This window comes from Lissotriton vulgaris, unplaced genomic scaffold, assembly GCF_964263255.1.
Source record: "Lissotriton vulgaris unplaced genomic scaffold, aLisVul1.2 SCAFFOLD_1229, whole genome shotgun sequence".
Taxonomy (NCBI): domain Eukaryota; kingdom Metazoa; phylum Chordata; class Amphibia; order Caudata; family Salamandridae; genus Lissotriton; species Lissotriton vulgaris.
Genome location: NW_028254669.1, coordinates 206,029 through 230,757, shown reverse-complemented (window position 1 = coordinate 230,757; position 24,729 = coordinate 206,029). Strand labels below are relative to the sequence as shown.

Here is a 24,729-nt window from a genome sequence, read left to right as displayed (position 1 = left end):
CCTTCTTAAGGCTACCTGATCAGCCTTCCCTTTTCAAGTCCCCGGTTGTAAATAGGTTCTTGAAGGGCATCACTCACATGTTTCCTCCTGTTCCTTTCGTGATGCCTCAGTGGGACTTGACCCTTGTTCTTACTTATTTGATGTGCGCTCCTTTCGAGCCACTTCACAATTGCCCTCTTCGTCTTCTGCGTTCCTGGTTGCCATCACCTCTGCCGGGAGAGTGAGTGAGCTCCAGGCTCTATCTTCTAAACCTCCTTTCCTCTCTGTCCATCCGGACAAAGTTGTCTTGAGAACACATCCCTCTTTCCTTCCCACGGCAGTCACAGCCTTCCACATCGGGCAGTCCATCACCTTGCCCACCTTCTTTCCGCCTCCGCGTCCCTCGATAGAGAAAGAGAGGCTCCACCATTTGGACCCAAAACGTGTGCTCTCATTCTATCTGGACCACACACGCCATTTCCGGGTGGACGACCAGCTCTTTGTTGGTTATGTGGGCGCTAAGAAGGGACGAGCGGTGCACAAACAAACTATTACTCAATAGGCTGTTTTGTGCATCAAGGCTTGTTATTCACTGGCTAAAAAGAAGCCTCCTGTGGGACTGCGTGCCCATTCCACTCTGGGACGAGGAGTCCCCTTGCAGGACATCTGTCAGGCAGCTATGCACACGTTCGCTAGACACTACTGCCTGGACAGCCAAGTCCAGATGGCTTTTTCGGCCGTTCTGTTCTCCAGGACTTCCTGGTGTGATCATTGGTTCGCAGACCCACCATCGGGGTTGGTATTGCTGGGTTATCTATTCTAAGCTAAGGAATCTAACACTAACATCTAGGGTTAAGGCTTATCCCTTTTAGGGCCCTAGTTTCATGGCACCAGTGTTGGTTTTTATCATGGCTCTGCGTTCCAGGCGCGGAAAAGCTATGTATAAGAACTGACGTCAGCGCGTGAGGGCGGCGTCTAAGTACTCCGACGACGTCATCCCGGCGCCAACGACGCCAAGCCGCAGACGAGGCCTACCGACGCGCAGGGGTACTGCTACGCAAAACTTTCCGGATCCAGTCTGACGCCTGAGGTTATTCTAAGGTAAGAAATCTAACACTAACTACTGTTTCTTACAGATATATCGTTACCGAAGGTAAGTAACTTGTGCGTCCGGTATAGCCCCTATGAATAGGCTGCGCTGAGAGAGCAACAGGTGAGATTTGGGTACTTTTACTGAAAACCCCAAGTCTAACAACCGTTGTGTGGTTACTTGCTAATGATGCAACACCACCTCTGGTAGCTTTGCTTTGAGCAGGCAGTCATCCAGAAAGTGAAAAACAGGAATCCCCGACCCTCTGAGATGTGCTGCCACCACAGCCAACACATTTTATGAAGACCCCAGGCGTGGAAGTAAGGCTGAATAGAAGGACCACAAACTGATAGTGCTGGGACCCTACCATAAAACCAAGATAGTTCCAATGTGACTTCAAGATGGGAATGTGAAAATATGCATTCTGTAAATCGATCAACACCATCCATTCTTCCTTCTGCAGCACAAGCAGAACTGAAACTAGGCTCAATATTTTGAATTTCTCCTGTTTGAGATAAAAATTCAAAACCCTGAGGTTGACGATAGGCCTCAAACGGCCGTCCTTTTTGGGAATCAGGAAGTACTGGGAGTAGCATCCTTGACCCCTTACCTGCTTCAGAACCACCTTGATCGCACCCTTTTGCAGCAATGACAGAACCTCCTGCTGGAGAAGCAGAAGGTGCTCTTCTGAGCACAAGTTCTAACGGGGAGGGAAAGGAGGAGGGAACACCCAGAAGGGTAGGGCATACCCATTCTCTACTATGTTCAACACCCAGAGATCTGTAGTAACAGACCTCCAATGCTGCAGAAAACGGTACACCCATCCTCCCACAGGACAAGTATGCTCTAGAATGGTGGATCTAAAGCTGCTTCCCTGCCGTACGAGTTGGAGGGGCAGAAGAGTAGGAGGAGGAGGCGGACACCTGTTTTGCGCAGCAACCCGCAGGCAGCCTCTGCCCTTTCCCTTATAGGCTCTGTATAATGAATTAGTCTGTTGTTGCTGCTGCTGCGCTGCTGCCTGGCACAAAAGGACACTTTCCTCCCAAAGCTATGAAACTTGCTGAAATGTTCAAAGCTCCTGGGCTGAGACTGAAGTCCCAATTACCTTGCTGTGGCTTTACTGCCTACAAAGTGCTGCAGGACAGATGTTGCATTAGCCCCAAATAGGCGAGGTCCATTGAATGGCCGATCCAGTAGAGTAGCTTGGTTCAGGAGAGAACCTTGAACTACAAAACCAAGCATGCCTCCGAGTAGCCACAGACAATCCCATCGCTCTGGCTACTGAATCGGCTGTGTCGAGACCAGACTATAACCTGGCGGGCAGCAACTTGGGCATCCTCCAACACCTCGAGTAATGCCTTTGTACCTCCTCTGTCAATTTTAGGACCGCCTCCCTGGCTGAGTTCATGAGGGCGTGGATGTAGCAACCCAAAAGGCATGTGGTATTCGTTGTCTTGAGGGCCATACTCCCCGACGAGAGCACCTTCTTTGAAGATTGCCCAATGCATTTTGACTCTCTATCTGCAGGCGTAGATGGGAAGGAACCTGCAAACTTCCTAGGGGAGCGCCTTATACCTCATTGCCACAGTCTTGGAAACTGCTGGAGCAGACATCAGCTTTTGCCAGACATCAAAAATTGGCTCTGTCAAAGCCTCATTAAGGGGAAGAAAAGGCTATGAAATAGAGGAAAGAGAATGGAGCACCTCTGTCAGGATATTAGACTTTAACTGCGCTGTAGGAAGAGGCAATACCAAGAGATCTGCAGCCTTCCTGAACACAGCATGATAAGTGGTCACCTCCTGCGTCGGCAGACCCTTCTGGAGATAAAAACTCCCATTCAGTAGAGGTGCCCATGCTCCTCCTGGTACTCTTCCTCTTTCAATAGTCCTTGTGCCTCTCTCCGAGACCTCATCTTTGGAACAGGCATCGGTGATGCCATATGCGGCGCCGGTAACTTCGGGATCAGTGTCAAAGGGAGGTCTAGAGGAACAGTTGATGCCAGTCGAGGTTGATTCAGCGCCAGTTCGGAACCAGATGGAGCTGGGTAAAAACCAGCCAGCGGTACTCGCCTCTCCAAAGAATGCAACAGCATTGAAAATCTCAACATTAGAGGGAGACAACTCCCTGGAGCAAAAGGCATTAAACACATGAGAGGTGCCTGAGGAAAGTGAGATGGCAAACCTCCCAGGGAATATGCCCACGGGCCCATGAGGCCAACAGGCACACCAGTAGGGTTTGCTACAACAAGGCAAACATTGCATTCAAAAATTGCGACAGATTCAAACCCTGAGTCGGGAAGGCAAGACACATCGGATCTGGTATTACGGTCTCTGAAGCTGCTCGGAGAGGCACTAAAATTGTCTCTGGCCACGCCGCCGGCGGAGATCCCGGAGCCAAAGGTGGAGTGGGTGACTTCGGCAACGGTGGAAGCGTTGCATCTCTCAGAGCCAGTGGAGTCACTGCTCTCAGAGGGGAAACATCATTTACCACGAAGGACTTACCACGCATAACGTTTACCACGGGTCACTCACCACGCAAACGTCTTTTGAACGCGGGTGCCTTCAACGAACGTCTTTACCACGCGAGTGGTATTCCTTCTGCCTTTACGATCTGCGTGGGCTTGGGGGGCGGGGGGGAGCTGGGGGGGCTGGGGGGGGTGTGGGGGGTCTCCCCCCCAAAAAAACAAGCGGATATTAATAAAAAAATTAGAAGAACGAGGAAAGAGCCTCACCGTCAAAACAGAAGTCCTTTATCAGTTTTGCTAGACGTGTTTTGAAGCTTGTTTCCGTGGTCGGTGGATGAAAGGGCTGATGGTGAAAGACGCACAGGGGACAGATAAGAATCTAAACTTTGAAAATAAAGGTATTAATTAAGGGCATTATGAAAAAAAGAAAAATAAAATGTAAGGAAATCAGTTGTTTTTTATTGTTAAAACCATCGATCTTTTTCCTTCGTACTGCATGTAGCCTATCACTATCATTATGTAAATTTCAATGGGACGTGAGATGTTTCGTAACGTGATTATTGCGGTGTAAAAACATGCGTAGTAAAATGCTGCGTGGAAAAGACACATGCAAACTAAAATTTGCGTGGTAATGCCATGCGTGGAACTTGTAATCGTGGAAAAATCATATATTCCTCTCAGAGATGGGACTGGAGTCCCTGTAGATGAAGGAGACTGAGAGATCTCAGACCTTCCATGATGTCTGGGACATGGAGACACCGACTTTGGAGTCACAGACTTCGATGAGTGACCTAAGAACCATGGCGATGCTTTTTCTTATGTTTCCTAGATGACCTCGAAGTATGTGGATTCGGTGACTTCGAACGGGTCCTTGGCCGCCTGCAACCCTCCTTTTCTCCTTCTTGTCCTTGTCAAATTGCATGTCCCAACGTTGTGGTCCAACGAAAGACACCATAAACAGTCTTCATGGGGGTCATTGAAGCACATCTGGTCCCCACATTTTCTGCATAGCTTTTGGGGATTTGTCATCCTCGATGGCTACAAAGTCACTACAATTTGCAACAAAGAAACTACCAGAAATGGAGACCCTGGGAAAAAAACGCTACGTGTTGACGGCACTGAAGGAAAAAAGGGAACATGCATCAGCACGCCGACGAGGTCTTCTTATGGCTCCAATGACTTCACGCGGAGTCGCGTGCGGAGTCATTCCATTTGAACATCCTCATGACTTGGGAGAGCTGAGGAGAAAAGTTTCTGTGGAATGCTGCACACTGGCATAATTCAAAAGATGAGGAATCCAAAGGCAGATGTATACATCAGAATATTCCTACATTTTATTACATAGGGGTCTTATTAAAGAATCAAGAGAAGTGGCTCCCCAAATTTCGCTAAAGTCTGAACAGTTAAAGTTTTCCTTTTTGCTTCTAAAATAGGGTCTAGTCCCATCGGAGATATGCTCACACTATATAAGCGCAAAAGTGTTTCAGCTGCGACCTATGGCTCAAGTATTTGAGAATATGGGGACTGCCATGCCTTTAGAATATAATTCTCAGAAGCCTGTTGTTGGTTGTTTCTCAAGGAGCCTCAGCTTTTATCTGTAACTATGTAACTATAGCCCGTATATTGAGGATTGAATTAAAATACGAAAAGTCATGATATTCTATATGGGTTAAGCTCAAACCCACCCTACATAGGGCCTTAAATTTAGACTGTCTGCCTTTTGGTTATTCGTATGAAAGTGGCTGGCTGAATTAGATTAGATCATCCTAAAAAACGTTGGCCCTGATTTTGGGTAAGAACGAAGGAGGTATTCATTCTACACTTGCAAAATTTACAAAACTTGAATTTAAGCACATTTTGTGAAGTCAGGGTACTAAAGTAACGGAAGGTAAGGAAATTGCGTACAGTTTAGTCTCCTCAAGCCCTGTTTTTCAGTTTTATCTCTCGCATGTTTCAATCAGTCATCAATGTTCTATTTCAATTCGTTTTTGTCTAGGAACAATACATTATATGGTAGCATACCCGACACCTGGTCGGTGGGTAAAAGATCACAGAATAGGTCCTTGCGATTGAACCTGTGCACAAAGCAATTTACATGTGTTTTTATTCTATAAACATTCGAGAGTTTGTTTTTTAAAACAATGTATTATTCATTTTAAACAGGATAGACCAGCTATCCTGTTTTACCAATCTTTTCCATCTCTCCCAACTTCCTCTGCTCTGTTTAGTTCTGTGCATAGTGCTGTGATAATTAGGAAAACACTGCCGGATATGCACGCAAACCGTATTTGATGAATACGTTTTTTAAATATTGTATTATTTATTGTTTGATGTATTCTTGAATGTAAATAAATATTAACCGAATAGAGGCGGCTCTGATTTTCAATATAATATACACATTTAAAAATTGCGCCTGCTAGCTGAAAGCTAAACCAGATTTGTTAATAGACTTTTTGACAAAAAGCGTATCTCAAAAATATTTTAAATATATGCTGCATAACACAAATACACATTTCACCACAGGTGATTAAAAAAACGTAGATAATCAAATATGATGCAAGGGAGGTTTCTTTAAAGAAGTATGGAAAGGGATCATCAGCTCTCTAAACAGTTGTCTATCAAGTGAACATATATAGAATATTGCTTAACATACTGTTGTATACTAACATCGTCTTCCATTCCTAGCTATTAGGGTTTCAATCTAAAGTTTTTTGTAATTTGATTTGCACTGCTACCACAAACTTATAAATAGTAAGTTCTCCAGGGGTGATATTCTGCTAGTGAATCATGCCCAGAAAAGAAAATCTTACCTTTAATGGTAATACTTCCTTATTAATGGCAAAAAAGGACGCCATAGCCTTAGTCCATGAACAAAGTCCAGCTACATTTCCGCACACACGTTTTGCTGTCTCAATATTGTAGTCGCCCATTTCAAAGTAAGGAAGTAATAACTCGACCACTTCCTCGTTGATTGAATCTTTAGGAAATTGCTGGGGGAAATAATCATAAAACAAAATGATTGTCAGTGTACACAAAGACGTTTTCCTTATTGTATGGTTACTCATCCTTTGCACTACAGGCCTAAACCATTCATTTTGCCCGACATCTTATTTCCCAAATATCTTTTTTTTTGCACACCAAATTAAGGACCTAATTTATTTTTAGGTGGATGGGGTTAACTTCGTCAGGGCAATAGAGTATATTATCCGTACACCGTTACCCGAACAGAGTCCCTACCAGCCAATTTTAGCAATGGCTGCCAAGTGGCGAGTTTTTTAAAGCAATGGCAGGAACTACGGTCACGGCCGTTCCTGTCATTGCTTTTTTAAGTGTGATGCACAGCTCTGTAAACATGACAGAACCGTCATCAAACTTGAGTTTTTTTTATTTTCAAAAAGAAAATCCCAAAGAGGGATATTCTTTTTGAAAATAAAAAAAACAATGCCCTCCTCACCATGGGTGACATGTCCCACGGCGAGGGGAGCATTTTTATTTTTTTACTGCCCCTCAATGCCTGGATTTTCTTGGGGGTGACGGGCAGTAAAACATGGCTATATGTCCACTCATATAAATTGGACAGGCTGACATATAGCCATTTAGCTGAAAGAGAAGTCTCTGCCGTGGCCAAACTATGGTCCGTCTGCATCTAAATTTGGTGGGTGGACCATTATATTGGCAGTAAGAATACTCCATCGCCAATGAGACAGATTATACCTACCGCAAATATATGTATATCAGGCCCTAAATCTCTTCCCCTTTTCCCCAGGCCTACTATCACCCTTTTAGATGGGAATACTACATGTTATCACTGGATTAAAAGAGACAATGGATAACATCTGTGTTGAAATACCAAATATCTATGGATACTCTGAACAATGCACACTTACAATAAAAAATAAACATTTCAGGAACAAAAGAGACAATGGCTAGAAAAAATGAACAAGTTACTTATCTTACATATACATCATTACTGAAGGATAAGCAACTTGTTCATCTGAAAGACACAGTTAGTTATAGATTCCTTACCTTAGAATAGATAACCCAGCAATACCAACCCTGGAGGAGGGTCTGCGAACCAAATTCACACCAGAAAGTCCTGGAGGACAGAATGGGTAAAAAAGCTGTCACTCTGGACTTAACTGTCCAGGCAGTAATGTCTGATGAACGTGTGCATAAAGGCCCACGTTGCCCCCTGGCAGATGCAGTAGTTGCTGCCGTAGTCCTAGAGTAATGAGCACGCAGCCCCACTGGAGGTTCCTTTTTCGCTAAAGCGTAACAGATTTTGATGCAAAGGACAACCCATCGAGAGAGGGTACGCTTTTGGACAGCCTGACCTTTCTTGGCACCCCCATAACCAACGAAGAGTTGATCATCCACCCAGACATTTTTTGTGTGGTCAAGGTAAAAGAAGAACGCAGTTTTGGGTCCAGATGGTGGAGTCTCTCCTCCTCCTTGGAAGGGTGCAGAGGTAGGAAAAAGGTGGATAAAGTGATAGTTTGTCCTATGTGAAAAGGTGTAACTACTTTAAGAAGGAACCAGGGTCTCGGCCTAAGCACCATTATGTCCAGATGCACATAAAGGAAAGGGGGCTTAGAAGAAAGAGCCTGAAGCTCACTCACCCTGCGAGCAGAGGTGATGGTGACAAGAAAGGCAGTCTTCAGAGTCAGGAGCCTAAGAGGACAGTTGTGGAGAGAGCATATAAGGTAAGTTACGACAAGGTTCAAGTCCCACTGGGCATTATGAAAGGGGATGGAGGACAGAGAGGAATAATGCCCTTAAAGAATCTGTTTACAATAGGGGACTTGAATAAGGAGGGCTGGTCTGGTAGCTGAAGAAAAGAAAAGCATAAATAGCTGCAAGGTAGCCTTTTAGAGTTCCTAAAGCAAAGCCCTAGGGGGCCAAAGAAAGGATGAACAAGAGAAACTCTGAAAGAGGGGCAGAGAGGGATCCACAGCCTTTGCTGTGCACCATGCCACAAACCTATTCCATTGACAGGTGTATACCATCTTAGTGGAGGGATGCCTGGCTGCCAAGATGACGTTATAGACTTCGTGCAGATGGTCAAAAGCTGTCAACTGTCGCAACTCAATCTTCCCCTGTTGCTGCAATAGAAGATCCTCTCGTAGGAGAAGTCTGATCGGAGGATCGATGGCCATACTTAGGGGCTCAGGGTACCAGACTCTTTGTTCCCAGTCCGGAGCAACAAGAATGATTTTGGCCCGGTTCTTCAGCATTCGGACCAGAAGTGGTACAGGTGGAAAGGCCGCAGTGCCACTTGCGACAAAAAGTATCGCCGAGCGAGTGCCGCCTTGGAAACTCCAATGTGCAAAAGTACTGACATTGAGCCTTCTCTGGTGGCAAACAGATCTAACTATGGCTCTCCCAACCGCTGAAAAAGACCTTGCACGACCTTCGAGTGAAGATGCCATTTGTGATCTACCAGGTAACGACGGCTGAGTTTGTCGACCATTCAGAGAACTTGCCTTGTGTTGAACCACCAGGGTCATGCCCTAATGTTCCAGCCATGTGCAAAGGCGAAGAGCCTATTGACATATGGTCCATGACCCCTCCCTGTTTGTTGCAGTATAACATGGTGTTGGTGTTGTCTGTAAACACCTGCACTACTTCCCCTTGAGGGAGGGAAGGAATTCCTTCGATGCCAGGTGGATCGCCCAGAGCTCCAAAAGGTTGATTTGAAGCCCGAACTCCGCCGGAGACCAGAATCCTCTGATCACCACCTCTCCCATATAGCCGCCCCATCCCAAGAGTGACACATCGGTCACCACTGTTAGATCCAGTAGAGGAAGACAGAGGGATCTGCCTCTGACCTAATCCAGGTCCCTTATCCATCACTGCAGCTGATGTGCAGTTCCCTCAGAGATCTGGACGAAGTCGGAAAGATTCCCCTGTTGCTGCGCCCAGTAGAACTTCAGGTCCCACTTCAGAGCCGGCATATGCCACCTGGCATGATCCACCAATAGGATGCAGGAGACCATGAGGCCCAGTAGCCTCAGGGTCATTCTCACCGGAATCCGGGATAGAGGCTGAAACATTGATATCATAGCTCGCATATCACAAACTTGCTGCTCGGGTGGATAGTCCTGAAACGGCACAGTGTCCAGAACAGCTCTGATGAAAGGGAGCGACTGAGAGGGAGTCAGTTGTAACCTCGGCACATTTATTGTGAAGCCCAGCAATTGCAGGAAGTCTGCTGTGATCTGGAGGTGGGAGACGACAGTCCGGGGAAAGCACGTCTTCAAAAGCCAGTTGTCGAGACAGGGAAGACTGGAACCCCTGATCTGCACAGATGAGCTGCGCCCACCGTCATCACTTTCGTGAACACCCGAGGGTCACTGGTAAGGCCAAAGGGGAGTACGGTGAACTGAAAATGCTCGTGGTCTACCATAGGTAGCATCTAAGGGCTGGCAGGATGTGGATATGGAAATAGGGATCCTGCAAGTCCAACGCCAACATCCAGTCTCAACGGTCGAGGGCAGACAGGACCTGAGCAAACATGAGCATTTTTAACTTTACCTTCCGAAGGAAGCGGTTAAGGGCCCCTGAGGTCTAGGATAGGACGCAGGCCTTTGCCGTTTTTGGGCACCAGAAAGTAGCGGGAATAACAACCATGACCAACTTCTGGCGCAGGGATCCTTTCTATAGCTCCCTTGGCCAAGAGAGCTGAAACTTCCTGGTGCAGAATCGCCAAATGATTTTCCGACATGCCATTGAAAGACTGTGGCCTGGAGGGAGGGTCAGTCTCAAAAGGGAGGGAGTCCCAAACCCACCTGCCCAGCGTGATGGATTGACAGTGGGGGAGATGATGCTGAATCCTGCCACCCACTGGCCGTGGATGGCGCTGAAAGGTCGGCCATGGAGGCTTTGGAGGCTGCTGCAGGGGGAGAAAGGGTGGACTGGCCCGTCCGCTGGCTCCCCGACCCGCAAGGTTGCTTGGTCCCATGTCCACAACCATTCAGAGGCTAAGTAGCTTGCATGAACCAGTAGCTAGGCTGAGCCAGACGTGGTGGAGTGCCCCTTCCATAGCCACAAAAGGGCCGAAAGGCAGACTGTGGTGGATGTGAAGATGCGGAGAGGCCCAAGGATCTGGCCAAAGCTCAAGAATCCTTAAAGCGCTCCAGCATCGGGTCTGCCTTGTCATCTAAAAGACGACGGCCATCAAAGGGCATGTCCAGCAATGTTGACTGCAAATCCCGCGAAAAGCCAGACCTCCTCAAAAAGGCGTAGCGCTGAAGGGCTACAGACGTGGCAGTCGTTCTGCCCAGTGAGTCGGTGGTATCAAATCCACATTGAATCGTGAATTTTGCTGAGTCTCTCCCATCTGCCACCGCTTGGGACAGAACGGCCCGGGCCTCCTCCGGGCACTGAGGCAGCACTTGCGTGCCCGTATCCCAAATAGTATGGGAGTATTGCAGAGTCCAGGAGACAGCTGCGATTTCGCCGAACCTCACTGGCAACTTCATTTCCAAATGAATTCCCTGTATGTAAATGTTAATTCTGCCTGAACATAGGATAGCCATTCACATTGGCTGAAACCCCGGGTCTATCTAATGAAGGTGTGTGCTTGTACAGGGCAGATATGTGTGCTTGTTTTTATGCAACTGCTCTTTCCAAATTGAATACACTTAACTATCAGTTGGAGCAATGTGGGTCTTGTAGCAACATTTAATGACTAGAATTGGCTTAACTATGTTAATCATTATGGAGTGATTTATCTGCAAGAGACGTGGGCTACCACTAATAGCTTGATGGAGGGGGTCAGTCTTTACCCCTGTAAGTTATTCCAGTTCAGGTCGGGACAAGGGAGGATTGATTATTCTTATGTCTCTCACTATACAAGGTGATGTAGAGGTACTTTCTACAGGGGTTCCCACTTTACAAGCCTTATTACTTCTCTTTGTGGGTGCCCCACAAATGTTGTTGTTAGATTTTTACAGTGATAAAACATCTCAACAAGACATGCACAGCCTGTACAATTTGGATTATTTCCTCATCAAGCTGGATGGCACCAAATGGGCGGAACCACACATAATACTGGCCACTTGTGTGAGAACCCATTAGACCCACCCACCAAGCTTAAGAGATGTCTACTTTTGAAGGGGGTTACATATGGATCATACCACACAGGGGAACCTTCTAAATCACATCTTAAATTAGAATGATCTCACCTTCTCACTCGATAAACTTGCCCACTCCAATTTGGGGGAGATCAACCTGACTTTTACAGGCAGGAGGAGTGCCTCGGTCATAGATTTAATTTTTGATTCATCGCCCATCTATCGCAAGATTTCAGAAGTTAAAATTGACCGAAGTTAAAATTGACCGCAGTACTTTTAGTGATCTGTATATCTTTCTGCTGGGGGCAGGTAGATAAGTTAAATACTCATAGGACCAGTGGTGTTTTTAAGCCAACCAGTCAGGGTGGAAGACTCAAGTAGACTCGGGTATCTGCTGAGCGCCTCAGGGACAGAATCTGTTGACTAGTTATCCAAATGAGCTCTCAACCTGGCTGGATAATGTTTCTAGACCATGGGAGGTTTGGGGAACTTTTTCAATTTTCGCACAAACAATATTAGAGTGTCTTAGTTGCCCTGTAGGTGCTAAATACATAGCCGTACCCAAATGGCTCGATAGAGGGTGCTCCTAAGCTTCTACAGACTTATAAAGGGCCTTAAAAGCTAACCCCAGAGATCCTGCTAATGTGGTGGTATGCCATTGAAATGATAAGCTTGAAGTTAGCAGACAAAAAAAAAACGCTATAAGGGATGCAGCCTGGTACAGACTTCGTGACCCTAGCTGCTTCAAGAACAGCTCTAAATTCTGAGGTATTATCAACCAGCTATGCACCATACAACACATCCTTCTTAATGCTTCATATTGATGCAGAGTGCTGGATTTCCCATTTTGAAGGGGTCTATAACAGTGGGTCTGATATGGTAAACCGGGCAGACTTGCAGCCCCTGATACAAACTTTGTTTCTGGTGTTCACGGATGAAGTGAAGAAGGGAATACTAGGCCTGAATAAAAACAAGGCCACAGGGCCTGATGGGATCCCACCCGATCTCTATCTGAGTGACAGTGACACTGGGGCTCAGGGTTTGACGAACACATTAAATAATCCAGTTAGTGTGGGCCCCTCTGTCTCCGGGGCTACCTTCATCATGGTCCCAGTTTTAAAAAATAGTGACAGGGAAACCACCCAATGTTACAGACTAGTCTCTCTGATTGACTCTGTAATTAAGGTTTCAGGATGTATCCGTTTGAATAGATTATCGTCTTGGGCTGCAGAACACAACACCATATCTGATCTCCAGTATGGATTCAGGTCTGGCAGATCAACTATGGATCAGTGCCTTAATTTATACATGGTCCCATCCAAATTTACAGTGGCTTGTAAGGCCTCTATGCAACTTGCCTTTATGGATCTTACATCAGCCTTTGACTGGGTAAACCATGACAACTGTGCAGGATCATTTTAAACATGAGGTTTGACCGAGATATAGTTTATTTCTTGAGAGATCGTCACGTCCACACTGTAGTAGCCGTCAGATACTCCAACCAATCACATTGTAAACGTAGCATTAAAACAAGAAGGGGAGTCAGGGAGGGATGCATCCTGGCACCTTTCCTGTTCACACTGTATATTAATAAGCTTGAACAGGTTCTGGTGAAAGCGGGAGTAGACTACCCACAGATAGGAGCTCAGTCGCTACCAGTTCTGCTTTATGCTGATGAACAGTTTTAATGGCAAAGACCAACAGGGGTCTTCTAGCCCTTCTAAATGATTTTGCAGGCTTTATGGAGGAGCTAGATCTAAGAATCAACAGTGGCAAATCCTAGGTGATTGTGGTGGTACCCGCCTCTGCAAAAACTAAGACCGCAAGGTTGGGAACCCAGACCATATCGAGGGTTAAAGCTTTTTTGTACCTGGGCGTCACATCTGAACATGTTGTGTTGGAGCCCCCTGCTACATGGAAAAAAGTCTGACCTCATCATGACCAATGCCGCAGTTTGAAGGTTTGCTTCAAGACTGGGCAGGAGACCGTTAAGGGAGCTGTTGCAAGTTTATTTGGCAAAATGTGTTTCAAAAGCCTCCTATGGGAGTGGTATCTAGGGATACACGAAGCATGATTCCATACAGTTGGTAGAAAACACATTTTAAGAAGTCTTCTTTGGTCCCCCAATGTATACCCTCCTATATAAACCACAAAGAACTAGGGGTTAACTAACTCACAGACACAATAGCCCTTCATCCACTATTATGTTGTGTTGATATCTGGACCAGCTAAACAATGAGGTTCTGCTTGAATGTATTTCCCTTGACCATGCACACTGGGCCCGATTCACAGAACTAACTTAAGACAAAATCGTAAACTTACTACCATTTTGGTATTCACAGAAGGCACTTACTCATTTTGGTATTCACAGAAGTTAGGAGTCCTAACTTTAGGACTTCTAAATGCCTTCTGTGAATACCGAAAGTCTTAAAGTTAGGATTTTCTCAGTTTAGGAGTAGTAAAGTTAGGAGTCCTAACTTTACTACTCCTAAACTGAAAGAAATCCTAACTTTAAGACTTTCCGTATTCACAGAAGGCATTTAGGAGTCTTAAAGTTAGGAGTCCTAACTTTACTACTCCTAAACTGAGAAAAATCCTAACTTTAAGACTTTCAGTATTCACAGAAGGCATTTAGGAGTCCTAAAGTTAGGACTCCTACTCACCCGGAGGGTCTCAAGGCGCTGGGGAAGGGGGGGGGGGGGGGGGGAGTCTGCTACTGCTCGAACAGCCAGGTCTTGAGCTGCTTCCTGAAGGCGAGGTGGTCCTGGGTCAGGCGGAGGTGGGTCGGGAGGGAGGTCCAAGTCTTGGCGGCCAGGTAGGAGAAGGACCTTCCTCCTGTGGTGGCTCTTCGGATCCGGGGGACGGCAGCGAGGGCGTGGTTGGTCGATCGGGGAAGGCGTGTGGGAGCGTAGAAGTTGAGGCGGCTGTTGAGGTATGCTGGTCCTTGGTTGTGCAGGGCTTTGTGTGCGTGGGTGAGGAGACGGAAGGTGATTCTCTTGTTGACAGGGAGCCAGTGCAGATCTCTCAGGTGTCCGGAGACGTGGCTGTGACGGGGGATGTCCAGGATGAGTCGTGCTGAGGTGTTCTGGATCTGCTGGAGTCTCTTCTGGATTTTGGCGGTGGTTCCGGCGTAGAGAGAGTTGCCATAGTCCAGACGGCTGGTGACGAGGGCCTGGGTGACCGTCTTCCTGGTCTTGGTGGGGATCCACCGGAAGATCTTACGTAGCATGCGCAGGATGTTAAAGCACAACGAGGAGACGGCGTTGACTTGTCTGGTCATGGAGAGTGAGGAGTCCAGGATGAAGCCTAGGTTGCGTGCGTGGTCTGTTGGTTTGGGTGCGCAGCCCAGGGCGGGGGGCCACCAGGAGTCGTCCCAGGCGGAGGGTGAAGATCCCAGGATGAGGACTTCCGTCTTGTCTGAGTTCAGTTTCAGGCGGCTGTTCATCATCCACTCGGCTACTTCTTTCATTCCTTCGTTTAAGTTGGTTCTGGCGGTGGCGGGGTCGTTGGTGAGGGAGAGGATCAGCTGGGTGTCGTCGGCGTAGGAGATGATGTTGAGGTTGTGTCGGCGTGCGATGTCTCCGAGGGGGGTCATGTAGACGTTGAAGAGGTTTAGGCTGAGTGAGGAGCCTTGAGGAACGCCGCAGATGACTTCGGTGGCTTCTGATCTGAACGGGGGGAGGCGGACTCTCTGTGTCCTTCCGGCGAGGAATGAGGTGATCCATTCCAGTGCCTTCTCCTGGATTCCGACGTTGCTGAGGCGCTGTACTAGGGTACGGTGGCAGACAGTGTCGAAGGCCGCGGAGAGGTCTAGGAGGATGAGGGCCGCTGTTTCTCCGTTGTCGAGCAGGGCTCGAATGTCATCGGTAGCTGCGATCAGGGCGGTCTCGGTGCTGTGGTTGGCCCGAAAGCCAGACTGCGAGAGGTCGAGGGATCCGTTAGTCTCGAGGAAGGCGGCCAGCTGCTTGTTGATGGTCTTCTCGATGACTTTAGCAGGAAACGGGAGCAGCGAGATGGGGCGGTAGTTCTTGAGGTCGGTGGGGTCGGCTGATGGCTTCTTTAGTAGAGCGCTGAGTTTGGCGTGCTTCCAGCTCTCTGGGAAGGTGGCGGTGTCGAAGGAGGTGTTGATGATGTCCCGCAGGTGGGGTGCAATGACAGCGTCGGCCTTGTTGAAGACGTGGTGGGGGCAGGGGTCGGTCGGAGATCCGGAGTGGATGGAGTTCATCGTGTGGATGGTGTCTTCGGTGCTGATCGGGGTCCAGGCGCGGAGGGTGGTGGTGGGGGGTGGTGGTTCAGTCGTGGCGTGCGTCGGTTGAGAGCTGAAGCTGTTGTGTATGTCCGCGATCTTGTTGTGGAAGTAGGAGGTGAGGGAGTTGCAGAGGTCCTGCGAAGGGGTGATGTCGTTGTTTCCGGCATTGGGGTTGGAGAGCTCTTTAACGATGTTGAAGAGTTCCTTGCTGTTGTGTGCGTTGTTGTCCAGTCGTTCCTTGAATGCAGTTTTCTTGGTGGCGCGGATCAGTTGGTGGTGTTTTCGGGTGGTGAGCTTGAGGGCAGTCATGTTGTTCGGTGTTGGGTCTTTGCGCCAGACTTTCTCGAAGGCTCGGCAGTTCTTCTTGGAGCTCTTGAGTTTGTCGGTGAACCATGGGGCTTTCTTGCTGCCGGGTCTGCTAGGCGGGGTCTTCAGAGGGGCGAGGTCGTCTGCGCAGTTGCTGATCCACTTTGTGAGGTTGGTGGCCGCCTGGCTTGGGTTCGTTGCGCTGGTGGGAGGGTTCATGCTCAGGGAGGTCGCAAGCTGGTCGGCTGTGATCTTGTTCCAGCTTCTGCGTGAAACCTGTTGCTGGTGGTGGTGGATCGTGGTCCTGCTGAAGCTGAAGTGGACGCAGCTGTGGTCCGTCCAGTGGAGTCCGGTGGCGTGGCTGAAGGCGATGTCCTTGCTGGATGAGAAGAAGGAGTCAACTGTGTGTCCGGCGTAATGGGTGGGGGTGGTCACCAGTTGCTTGAGACCGAGGTTGGCTAGGTTGTCCAGCAGGGTGGTGATGTTGCGGTCGTTGTTGTTCTCCAGGTGGAAGTTGAGGTCCCCGAGGAGGATGTAGTCAGCGGAGGGGAGGGCGTGCGGGCTGATGAAGTCGGCGATGTCTTCGCTGAATTGTGTGCGTGGTCCCGGGGGTCTGTAGATGAGGGTGCCCCGGAGGGTGGTCTTGGGGTTGATGTGGATCTGGAAGTGCAGGTGTTCGGCGGGTGCGAGGGTGTCGTTGGTGTTGGTCGTGATGCGGATGGTGTTTCTCTGGACGATGGCGATGCCTCCTCCTGTCTGGTTTGATGCGGTCCCTCCGGATGATCTTGTAGCCGTCCGGGATGGCGATGGCGATGTCGGGCGGTGAGGAGGCAGGTTTCCGTGAGGAAGGCGACGTCTGGGGCTGTGGTGTCGAGCAGGTTCCAGAGCTCGACGGATTGTCTGTGGATGGAGCGGGTGTTGATCAGGATGCACTTGAGGTGGTTGCTGCTGGAGTTCGGCTTGGTCGGTGCTGGTGTGGTGCAGGTCCGAATGCAGGTGAACTTGCAGGAGTGGCAGCAGAAGGGTCCGTGGGTGCGTCTCGGGGTGGCTCGATAGCAGTCCGGGATTCTACCGGCGTTGAGTGCGTAGAGTTCGGTGGCGTCGTAGGTCAGTCGGGTCGTCTTGCGTTGGTGGGGGCCAGGGGTCCTGGCACTGGGCGCGGCCCAGGCACGGACGGGCGCAGACGGGCTTACCTGTGGCGCGCCTTCGGCGCACAATCGGCGCGCCCGCTGCGTGTGCACGCTGCGCGTACGCCTGGTCGCCATTTATGGCCAAGTGGGAGGGAGGGAGGAGCTGGGAGGCGGGGAGGGTACAGAAAGAAAAGGGGGCGTGGCCGCGAGTACGGCGGCGGGAAGCGGGGCGGGGGGCACAGGGGCGCAGGGAGAACAACAACAAGGGGAAAAAGGCACAAATTACAACAGGGAACACTGGAGAAATACAATACAATGAGCACGAAAAATCACAGAGGGCACTGGGGATAAAATCAGAATCACACGACAACAGTCAGGCAGATGATGCGATCCCGCTCGGGCAGCGGGGGGCGGGGTCATGGCGGCAGGCTCAGCGAGGCTGAGTGCAGCAGCGGGAGGAGGGCACACGCTGCAGCTGGTGGCCGTGCGATGCGGGGGTGTCCTGGGAGCAGGTCACACTCACCTGCGCCGCACGGTCGCCATTTATGGCCAAGTGGGAGGGAGGGAGGAGGCGGGAGCGGGGAGGGTACAGAAAGAAAAGGGGGTGTGGCCGCGAGTATGGCGGCGGGAAGCGGGGAGCGGGGCGGGGGCACAGGGGCGCAGGGAGAACAACAACAAGGGGAAAAAGGTATAAATTACAACAGGGAACACTGGAGAAATACAATACAATGAGCACGAAAAATCACAGAGGGCACTGGGGATAAAATCAGAATCACACGACAACAGTCAGGCAGAGGATGCGATCCCGCTCGGGCAGCGGGGGGCGGGGTTGTGGCGGCAGGCTCAGCGAGGCTGAGTGCAGCAGCGGAAGGAGGGCACATGCTGCAGCTGGTGGCCGTGCGGTGCGGGGGTGTCCTGGGAGCAGGTACTTCTGTGAATATCGAAATGAGTAAGTGCCTTCTGTGAATACCAAAATGAGTAAGTGCCTTCTGTGAATACAAAAATGGTAGTAAGTTTAGGATTTTGTCTTAAGTTAGTTCTGTGAATTGGACCCCAAGTGGTTTAATTATATCAAAATAATATTGCAGAGTCTAGGAAGGGGTGAGCTGTTTACTAATCCAAGAGGGATTGTTAAAGCATCAACTGCACTTCGGTTAGTGAAACTTTTTTGAAACAGAGATTACAAATTGAGCATGTGGCTCTCCAGAATATGTCGGGATGAGGGTATGTGTTGATGAAAATCATCCAATTCACAGAGCCTTAACTCACCATTGTAACCTCAAACTATGCTCGGTATCTGCACACCAGGTTGAGGTAAACTTGTTGTCTCAGCTGCTAGCATCCCCACTAAGCTGACAGGATGTACACTTATTAGCACCCTGCAGCTGCAACCAGGTGTCTTCACAAGACGCTGTGCACTTTATGTTTTGTAGATACTTTGAAATTCCCAAGAAAGCCTATAATGTTCCCCTTCTAAAGTCCCGATAATTCAAACAAGCCCGACCTGCCTTCCTGTTTTTACAACTGCTCACTGATGATATCATTTTTAATGTTGCCTAGTTTTTAAACGCTGCTCATCTCCGCATTCCCCCGATCGAAGAATGGCCTCACCTGCTGACTATGGAAGTCATCTCTGGCTGCCTCGGTGTCCGCTGCCTCCAGAGCGCTGGCTGGCCGGCGGGCACTGCTTGAAGATGCAGGAATCTGCGGTGACTGGTGATTGTCCACCGAGCCGGGGAGGACCGTGAGCCCCGGGAGCCATTTTGTGATCGCCGTTGCCGGGAGTACCGCGGGCGCTTTGGAGCGCCAGACAACATCGAGGGCCCCCGGGCTGTCATCGCGGGGGCCCCTAGCCGCGGGACAGAGGAGGAGGGTGGCAGCTGCACGGTGGGGCGCCGCCGACGTGGAGCTGTGCAACTGGAGACTCCCGGCCCGGTAATGGCGCCGCGTTTTTGAGTGACGGAGTGTGGTGGCTCTGGCGGGGCGAGACAGTGCAGTGGCGGGGGGCGTCTCATGGGCCTTGGACTGAGGTGGTTGCGGTCCCGCGCCCCCCCCTCATCTTTGAGCGATGCGGCGTGGTGCCTTTCCCCACTCTTTGGCGAGGTCTCGCTTCCCTGCCTGACCCTAAGATGGCGGCATTCCTGGTCCCGATATTGACGGTGGCAGTAGGGGGAGAGAGGCGGAATTGAGGCCACGATTGCACCAGGGTGGTGAGGAGCCAGGATAGGAAGGAGTGCCAAGAAATCTACACCCTTTTGTTTTGGCTGCAGTGGTGTCCAGACGTCGGAGGAGGCTTTGGTGAGGCTCTTCATCTCTGGGGGGCCCCGTACAATACTTTTCTGGGGGCTACCGGGGTAGATTTCCACTCCTCCGATATTGAGAGTACTCCCCACAGGACGGGCTGAGGATAGCCTTGGTCTCTGGTCATACTGGGCTTTCACCGGGAGCTGCGCAGATCGAGGGAGGGGGCCCTATGCCTCCTAAGAATCACTCCAACAAAGTCTCTCAATACTTCAGGGCCGCTGAGAAGTCAGCCTCCGTGGGGGACGCCGCACCCTCGCCCGAAATGTCGCTTACGCGCGAAGACCTGGTGGCCACCCTCCACTTTAAAGTAGAGCTTTGCCGAGAATTCAAGCAGGACTTGCGCACCTCTGTTTATCAACTGAAGGCTAATCTCACTGAAAAGCTCACTACCCTCCGGCAAGATGTGGATGCAGTGGGATCTCGAGTGCTGGAGGTGGAGGGGCAAGCACAGAGTATGGCGGCGGATCAGGCCACGATGCAGGATCAGCAACAGACCCTTCACGCACAGCTACAACAGGCTTTACTCAAGGCAGAGGATTTGGAGAACAAGACCCCGAGGGAAAATATCCAGATCCGTAATCTGGAGGAAGGGGCGGAGGGGCCGGACTTGGAGGCCTTTGTGTCTGGTCTCTTCGCTGAGATTATTGCTCCTCAGCAGCTCAAAATCAAAATAGACAGAGTTCATTGTGTGGGGGCCTTCAGGCGGGGAGCCGCAGGCGCCCTCAAGATGTTCTGGTCAAGCTACATTCCTTCAAGGTGAAAGAAGCCATCCTTTTGGCCTCCAGGAAACTGAAGTAGGTGTCTTTCCAGGGCCATGGGTGTTCTCTCTATCAAGACTTGGCTTCGGCGACCCTGGCCCGCAGTCAGGCGCTGCGTCCTATCACTGCGAAACTGCAGGAAGACAAGATTCGCTATAGGTGGTCCTTCCCCTCTGGGCTAATCTTTGAACATGGCAACAAAACTCACCCCATCTCCGAGCTGGTGGAGGGGCTGCGGGTGCTTCCGCTTCCACTTCCAGAGGAGTCTCCCAACACGGGGTCCAAGACGCCTGCGGGATCATCACGGAGTGACCCCAATCCTTGGCGCACCGTCACAAGGAACCGTTGAAGCTCCTTGGTCTGTTCCTGATTTGCTGTGTGTTTACTGAACCTTTCAGACGGTCTCTGATGTTGACGGCCTGTTGGCTGGCTGGGTCGTTGGAGGGAAACCCAGCAGGGTCGGGCCACACTAGTCATGCCCATCAGGGCCTTCTTCTTTCTGCATCCGGATCTGCCTTGCCACTGGAGCTCTCAAGGGGTCATCTTCCGACCTCTGATACTTGACCTTGGGGCCGCTTGGACTCCTCTCATCCTCAGGGGGGCTTCCCTTCTGCTGCTTGTTCACCTTGTGGCTCAGGAGTTACTTCAAAGCACAATGGATGATGGTGGTGCCATGCCTGGCCTCGGTGGGGGGCGAGGCGACGGGAGAGCTACTAAGCGCAGTTCCGTCATACTAAGGACACTGAGGTTTTTATTTTATTGGTTGCTTGCCATTCTATTGTTACCTAGTTTTTCTTGAGATTTTGATCGGGGATGCAGGCCTTGTCCATGACACCCAATATTCCTCTCTATGTGCTTGGGGGGGTCTAGGCCGGGGGCCCTACGGAGGGGTTTGGGTCGGGTGCAAGGGAGGGTTTTGGAGGGGGGAGGGTATCCGGTGGTGACTGGGGTGGGGGCTGGTTTTGTGCATCTTGTGCTCTCTTTGATGTGAGACTGGCTTATAACCCTTCAGCGATAGGAGGTGTGGCGGAGGCCTGGAGGGGTGGTGTTAGTCATGTGCCCAATGTGGGGAGGTTTGGGCGGCGGGACGGAGATCTCTACAGCAACCTGGGGAGGGGGGGTCTCTTTTCTTGATGGTTAATATTTCTTCTTGGAATGTTAAGGGGTTGAATTCCCCACAGAAAAGGCAACACATTTGGAAGTATTTGAATGATCGCAAATTTGAGGTGGTAGCCTTGCAAGAAACTCATCTTAAGAGGGCCGAGGTTTCTAGGTTGCGTCACAGAAACTACCCGACGATTTATACGTCCGCCGCCGCAACAAAACACAATGGGGTGGCCCTGCTTTTCCATGTCTCTGCAAATTTCCAACTCGAGTCTTATAAATCAGATAGGGAGGGGAGGCTGTTGTTAGTCAAGGGCCGCTTGAGGGGCAAGCTCTGTACCTTTGTCTCATTATATGCGCCCAACTCGGAGCAATCTGCATTCCTTTCATATGCTCTTGACCAAATAGGAGGTTTTGCGGAGGGCCCTATTGTGCTTTTGGGGGATTTTAACCTCACGTGACAGGGGTCTTTGGATAGCTCTGGTTAAAAAAAAGAGAAAGTACAATCATATAAAAGCAGGCACAAAGCTGTTCCCTTCACGAACACACACCTTCATGATGCGGCCGAGAATGTTTCATCTAGTCTGACTGGTTGTGATGCGGCCACTCAGATTAGCTCATTAGTCCGAATGAGCATAAGCCTGCCTTTAAGATTAGCTAAAAGACAGCTGCGTTGCCTTCCTGGAATGGCAGCGATGCAGTAAAAGCAAGGACATCCTGCATGGGGCACAGAGCATAGTTCGTCTCTTAACTATTCGGTGTCTGCAGCATGACGGTTTCTAGCTGACAGCAATATCCACTAAATAGCAGTGCTTCTGAGTGACAGATCTGAATCACTCATTGAGGCTAGATCTGGTATCACAGTAGCATGGCCGTGTAATTGGTATGGTCAGCTGACAAGAAAATAACACAGGGTGCCCCAACTTTTCCATATTTGGAACACCTATTTCACCCCCTTGCACCACCTCTACACAAATACGCATTCTTCTACAATGCTACACACACCCACATTCAGGCTCTGGACAGCTCCTTGAATTCTGAGCAGTCATTCTGTAGTTCCCACCTGAATAACATGTTCTGCTTTATATATAGGCCATACGAACCAACAGCCTCCTCATCAACAGACAAACAAGTTACTTACCTTCTGTAACGCCATTTCTGGTAGAGACTCTATCTAACCGCAGATTCATCACTGTGTACATTTCTTAAGGCGACAGGCAGGGTACACAGTCAAAATATCGAATCTTTAATTTCGACTTACACTTATATCGAGTTGCTAATATCGAAGGGACAGAATATCGATGTCCAGAATATCGATGGCAAGAATATCGACCCTAAGGTAAGTAATATCGAAATTACTTATATCGATAGCATATATATCGATGTAAGTAATTTCGATTTACTAATATGTGTTAGAAATTTTAGTTAAGTATTTAAATTAATTGTTATAATATGTGTTTAATATGTTTTTATAAATAAAAAATATATAAAATTAAATTATATGTTTTACTACCAGAGCGGGTTGTGAGTTTTTAGGGGAATAGGGTGGGAAGTAATTTATTTGTAATTAAATAATTATTTTTTTATGATTAATTTATTTTGCAATTAAATATTAATTGGCAATGAATTATTTTAATTGATTAATTGATTAATTAATTGATAATTTATGTATATTTTTAAGTAAATTATATGTTTTACTACTGGAGCGGGTTGTGGGTTTATAGGGGAATAGGGTGGGAAGTAATTTATTTGTAATTAAATAATTATTTTTTAATGATTAATTTATTTTGCAATTAAATATTAATTGGCAATGATTTATTTTAATTGAATAATTGAATAATTAATTGATCATTTATGTATATTTTTAACTAAATTATATGTTTTACTACTGGAGCGGGTTGTGGGTTTATAGGGGAATAGGGTGGGAAGTAATTTAATTGTAATATTAATTAATTTTGGCTAAAGGAGTATTTTTAGGGTTCAGGGTCAGTTTTGGGTTTTTGGGTAAAGGGGTATTTTTAGGGTTCAGGGTCAGTTTTGGTTTTTTGGGTAAAGGGGTATTTTTAGGGTTCAGGGTCAGTTTTCAGTTTTTGGGTAAAGGGGTATTTTTAGGGTTCAGGGTCAGTTTTCAGGTTTTGGGTAAAGGGGTATTTTTAGGGTTCAGGGTCAGTTTTCAGTTTTTGGGTAAAGGGGTATTTTTAGGGTTCAGGGTCAGTTTTCAGTTTTTGGGTAAAGGGGTATTTTTAGGGTTCAGGGTCAGTTTTCAGTTCTTGGGTAAAGGGGTATTTTTTGGGTTCAGGGTCAGTTTTCAGTTTTTGGGTAAAGGGGTATTTTTAGGGTTCAGGGTCAGTTTTGGGTTTTTGGGTAAAGGGGTATTTTTAGGGTTCAGGGTCAGTTTTCAGTTCTTGGGTAAAGGGATATATTTGGGGTTCAGGGTCAGTTTTCCCTACTGTTGCACCCACTGGAGTGGGAATAGTAATTATTGTTAAGTAAGTATATATTATATATGATTTGTTAATATTTTTTTTATTAAATATGTATTATTATTTTTTTTACCATTATTAAATATATTTAAATATGTTTAAGTAATTTATAAGTATTATTTACAGTATTTTTCATGTTATTTTAAACCCAAAAAAAACCCGATATATTTGACAACGATATTTTAAACATCGATATTATTTTTTCGATATTTTGGTACTTACCATGTTGTACATAGGGCGTCGATGTTCTTGCAATCGATATAATTACGCCGATATTTGTGTAGGTCGAAATTCTGTCTGTCGAAATTCTGTCAAAGATCCGACAGGCAGAATGCAGAAACTTTACAGCAATTTCCTAGCACTTCATTAGTTGGTGTTGTGCAACTCTGCAACGGCTTTGTCCCACCTTGGATATGACATAAGGGCTCCTATATATTGTGTTACTCGTTGGCATATATTGGGAATCTTTGATAGGGTCTTCATCGTTTGTAGTATCGAGAACCTCTACACAAGCCACTACCGGGCTGTGTTTATACAGTTCAGTTTGCGGAAAAGACTTGTGCTGTTATTGAGACACTGCTGGGGTATTGTGCATTCTAACAACCCTTGCCTTATACACAAAATGGATTAGGAAAAGACTGTCATTATTTCCTGACCTTGAAAGACACTCTTTCATATTTTAGTTGTTTTTCCTTTTGTTATATCTATATCCCAGGAGAGAGGTCACAGAGAGGGGTACCGAAGACACGGTCTGGCAAACATGGTTTACGTTACAAGTATCATTGTG

General features: G+C 48.3%; 1 protein-coding gene across 1 annotated transcript in view; it reads right to left on the bottom strand.

Moving 5' to 3' along the window:
* LOC147659471 (dynein axonemal heavy chain 5-like) overlaps positions 1–24,729 on the bottom strand; it is a 566,399-nt gene that overhangs the window by 422,793 nt on the left and 118,877 nt on the right. Inside the window, exon 4 of the mRNA XM_086951731.1 lies at positions 6,344–6,523. Within this exon, the coding sequence (XP_086807857.1) occupies positions 6,344–6,523 (180 nt within the window). The remainder of the gene's footprint in view (positions 1–6,343; positions 6,524–24,729) is intronic.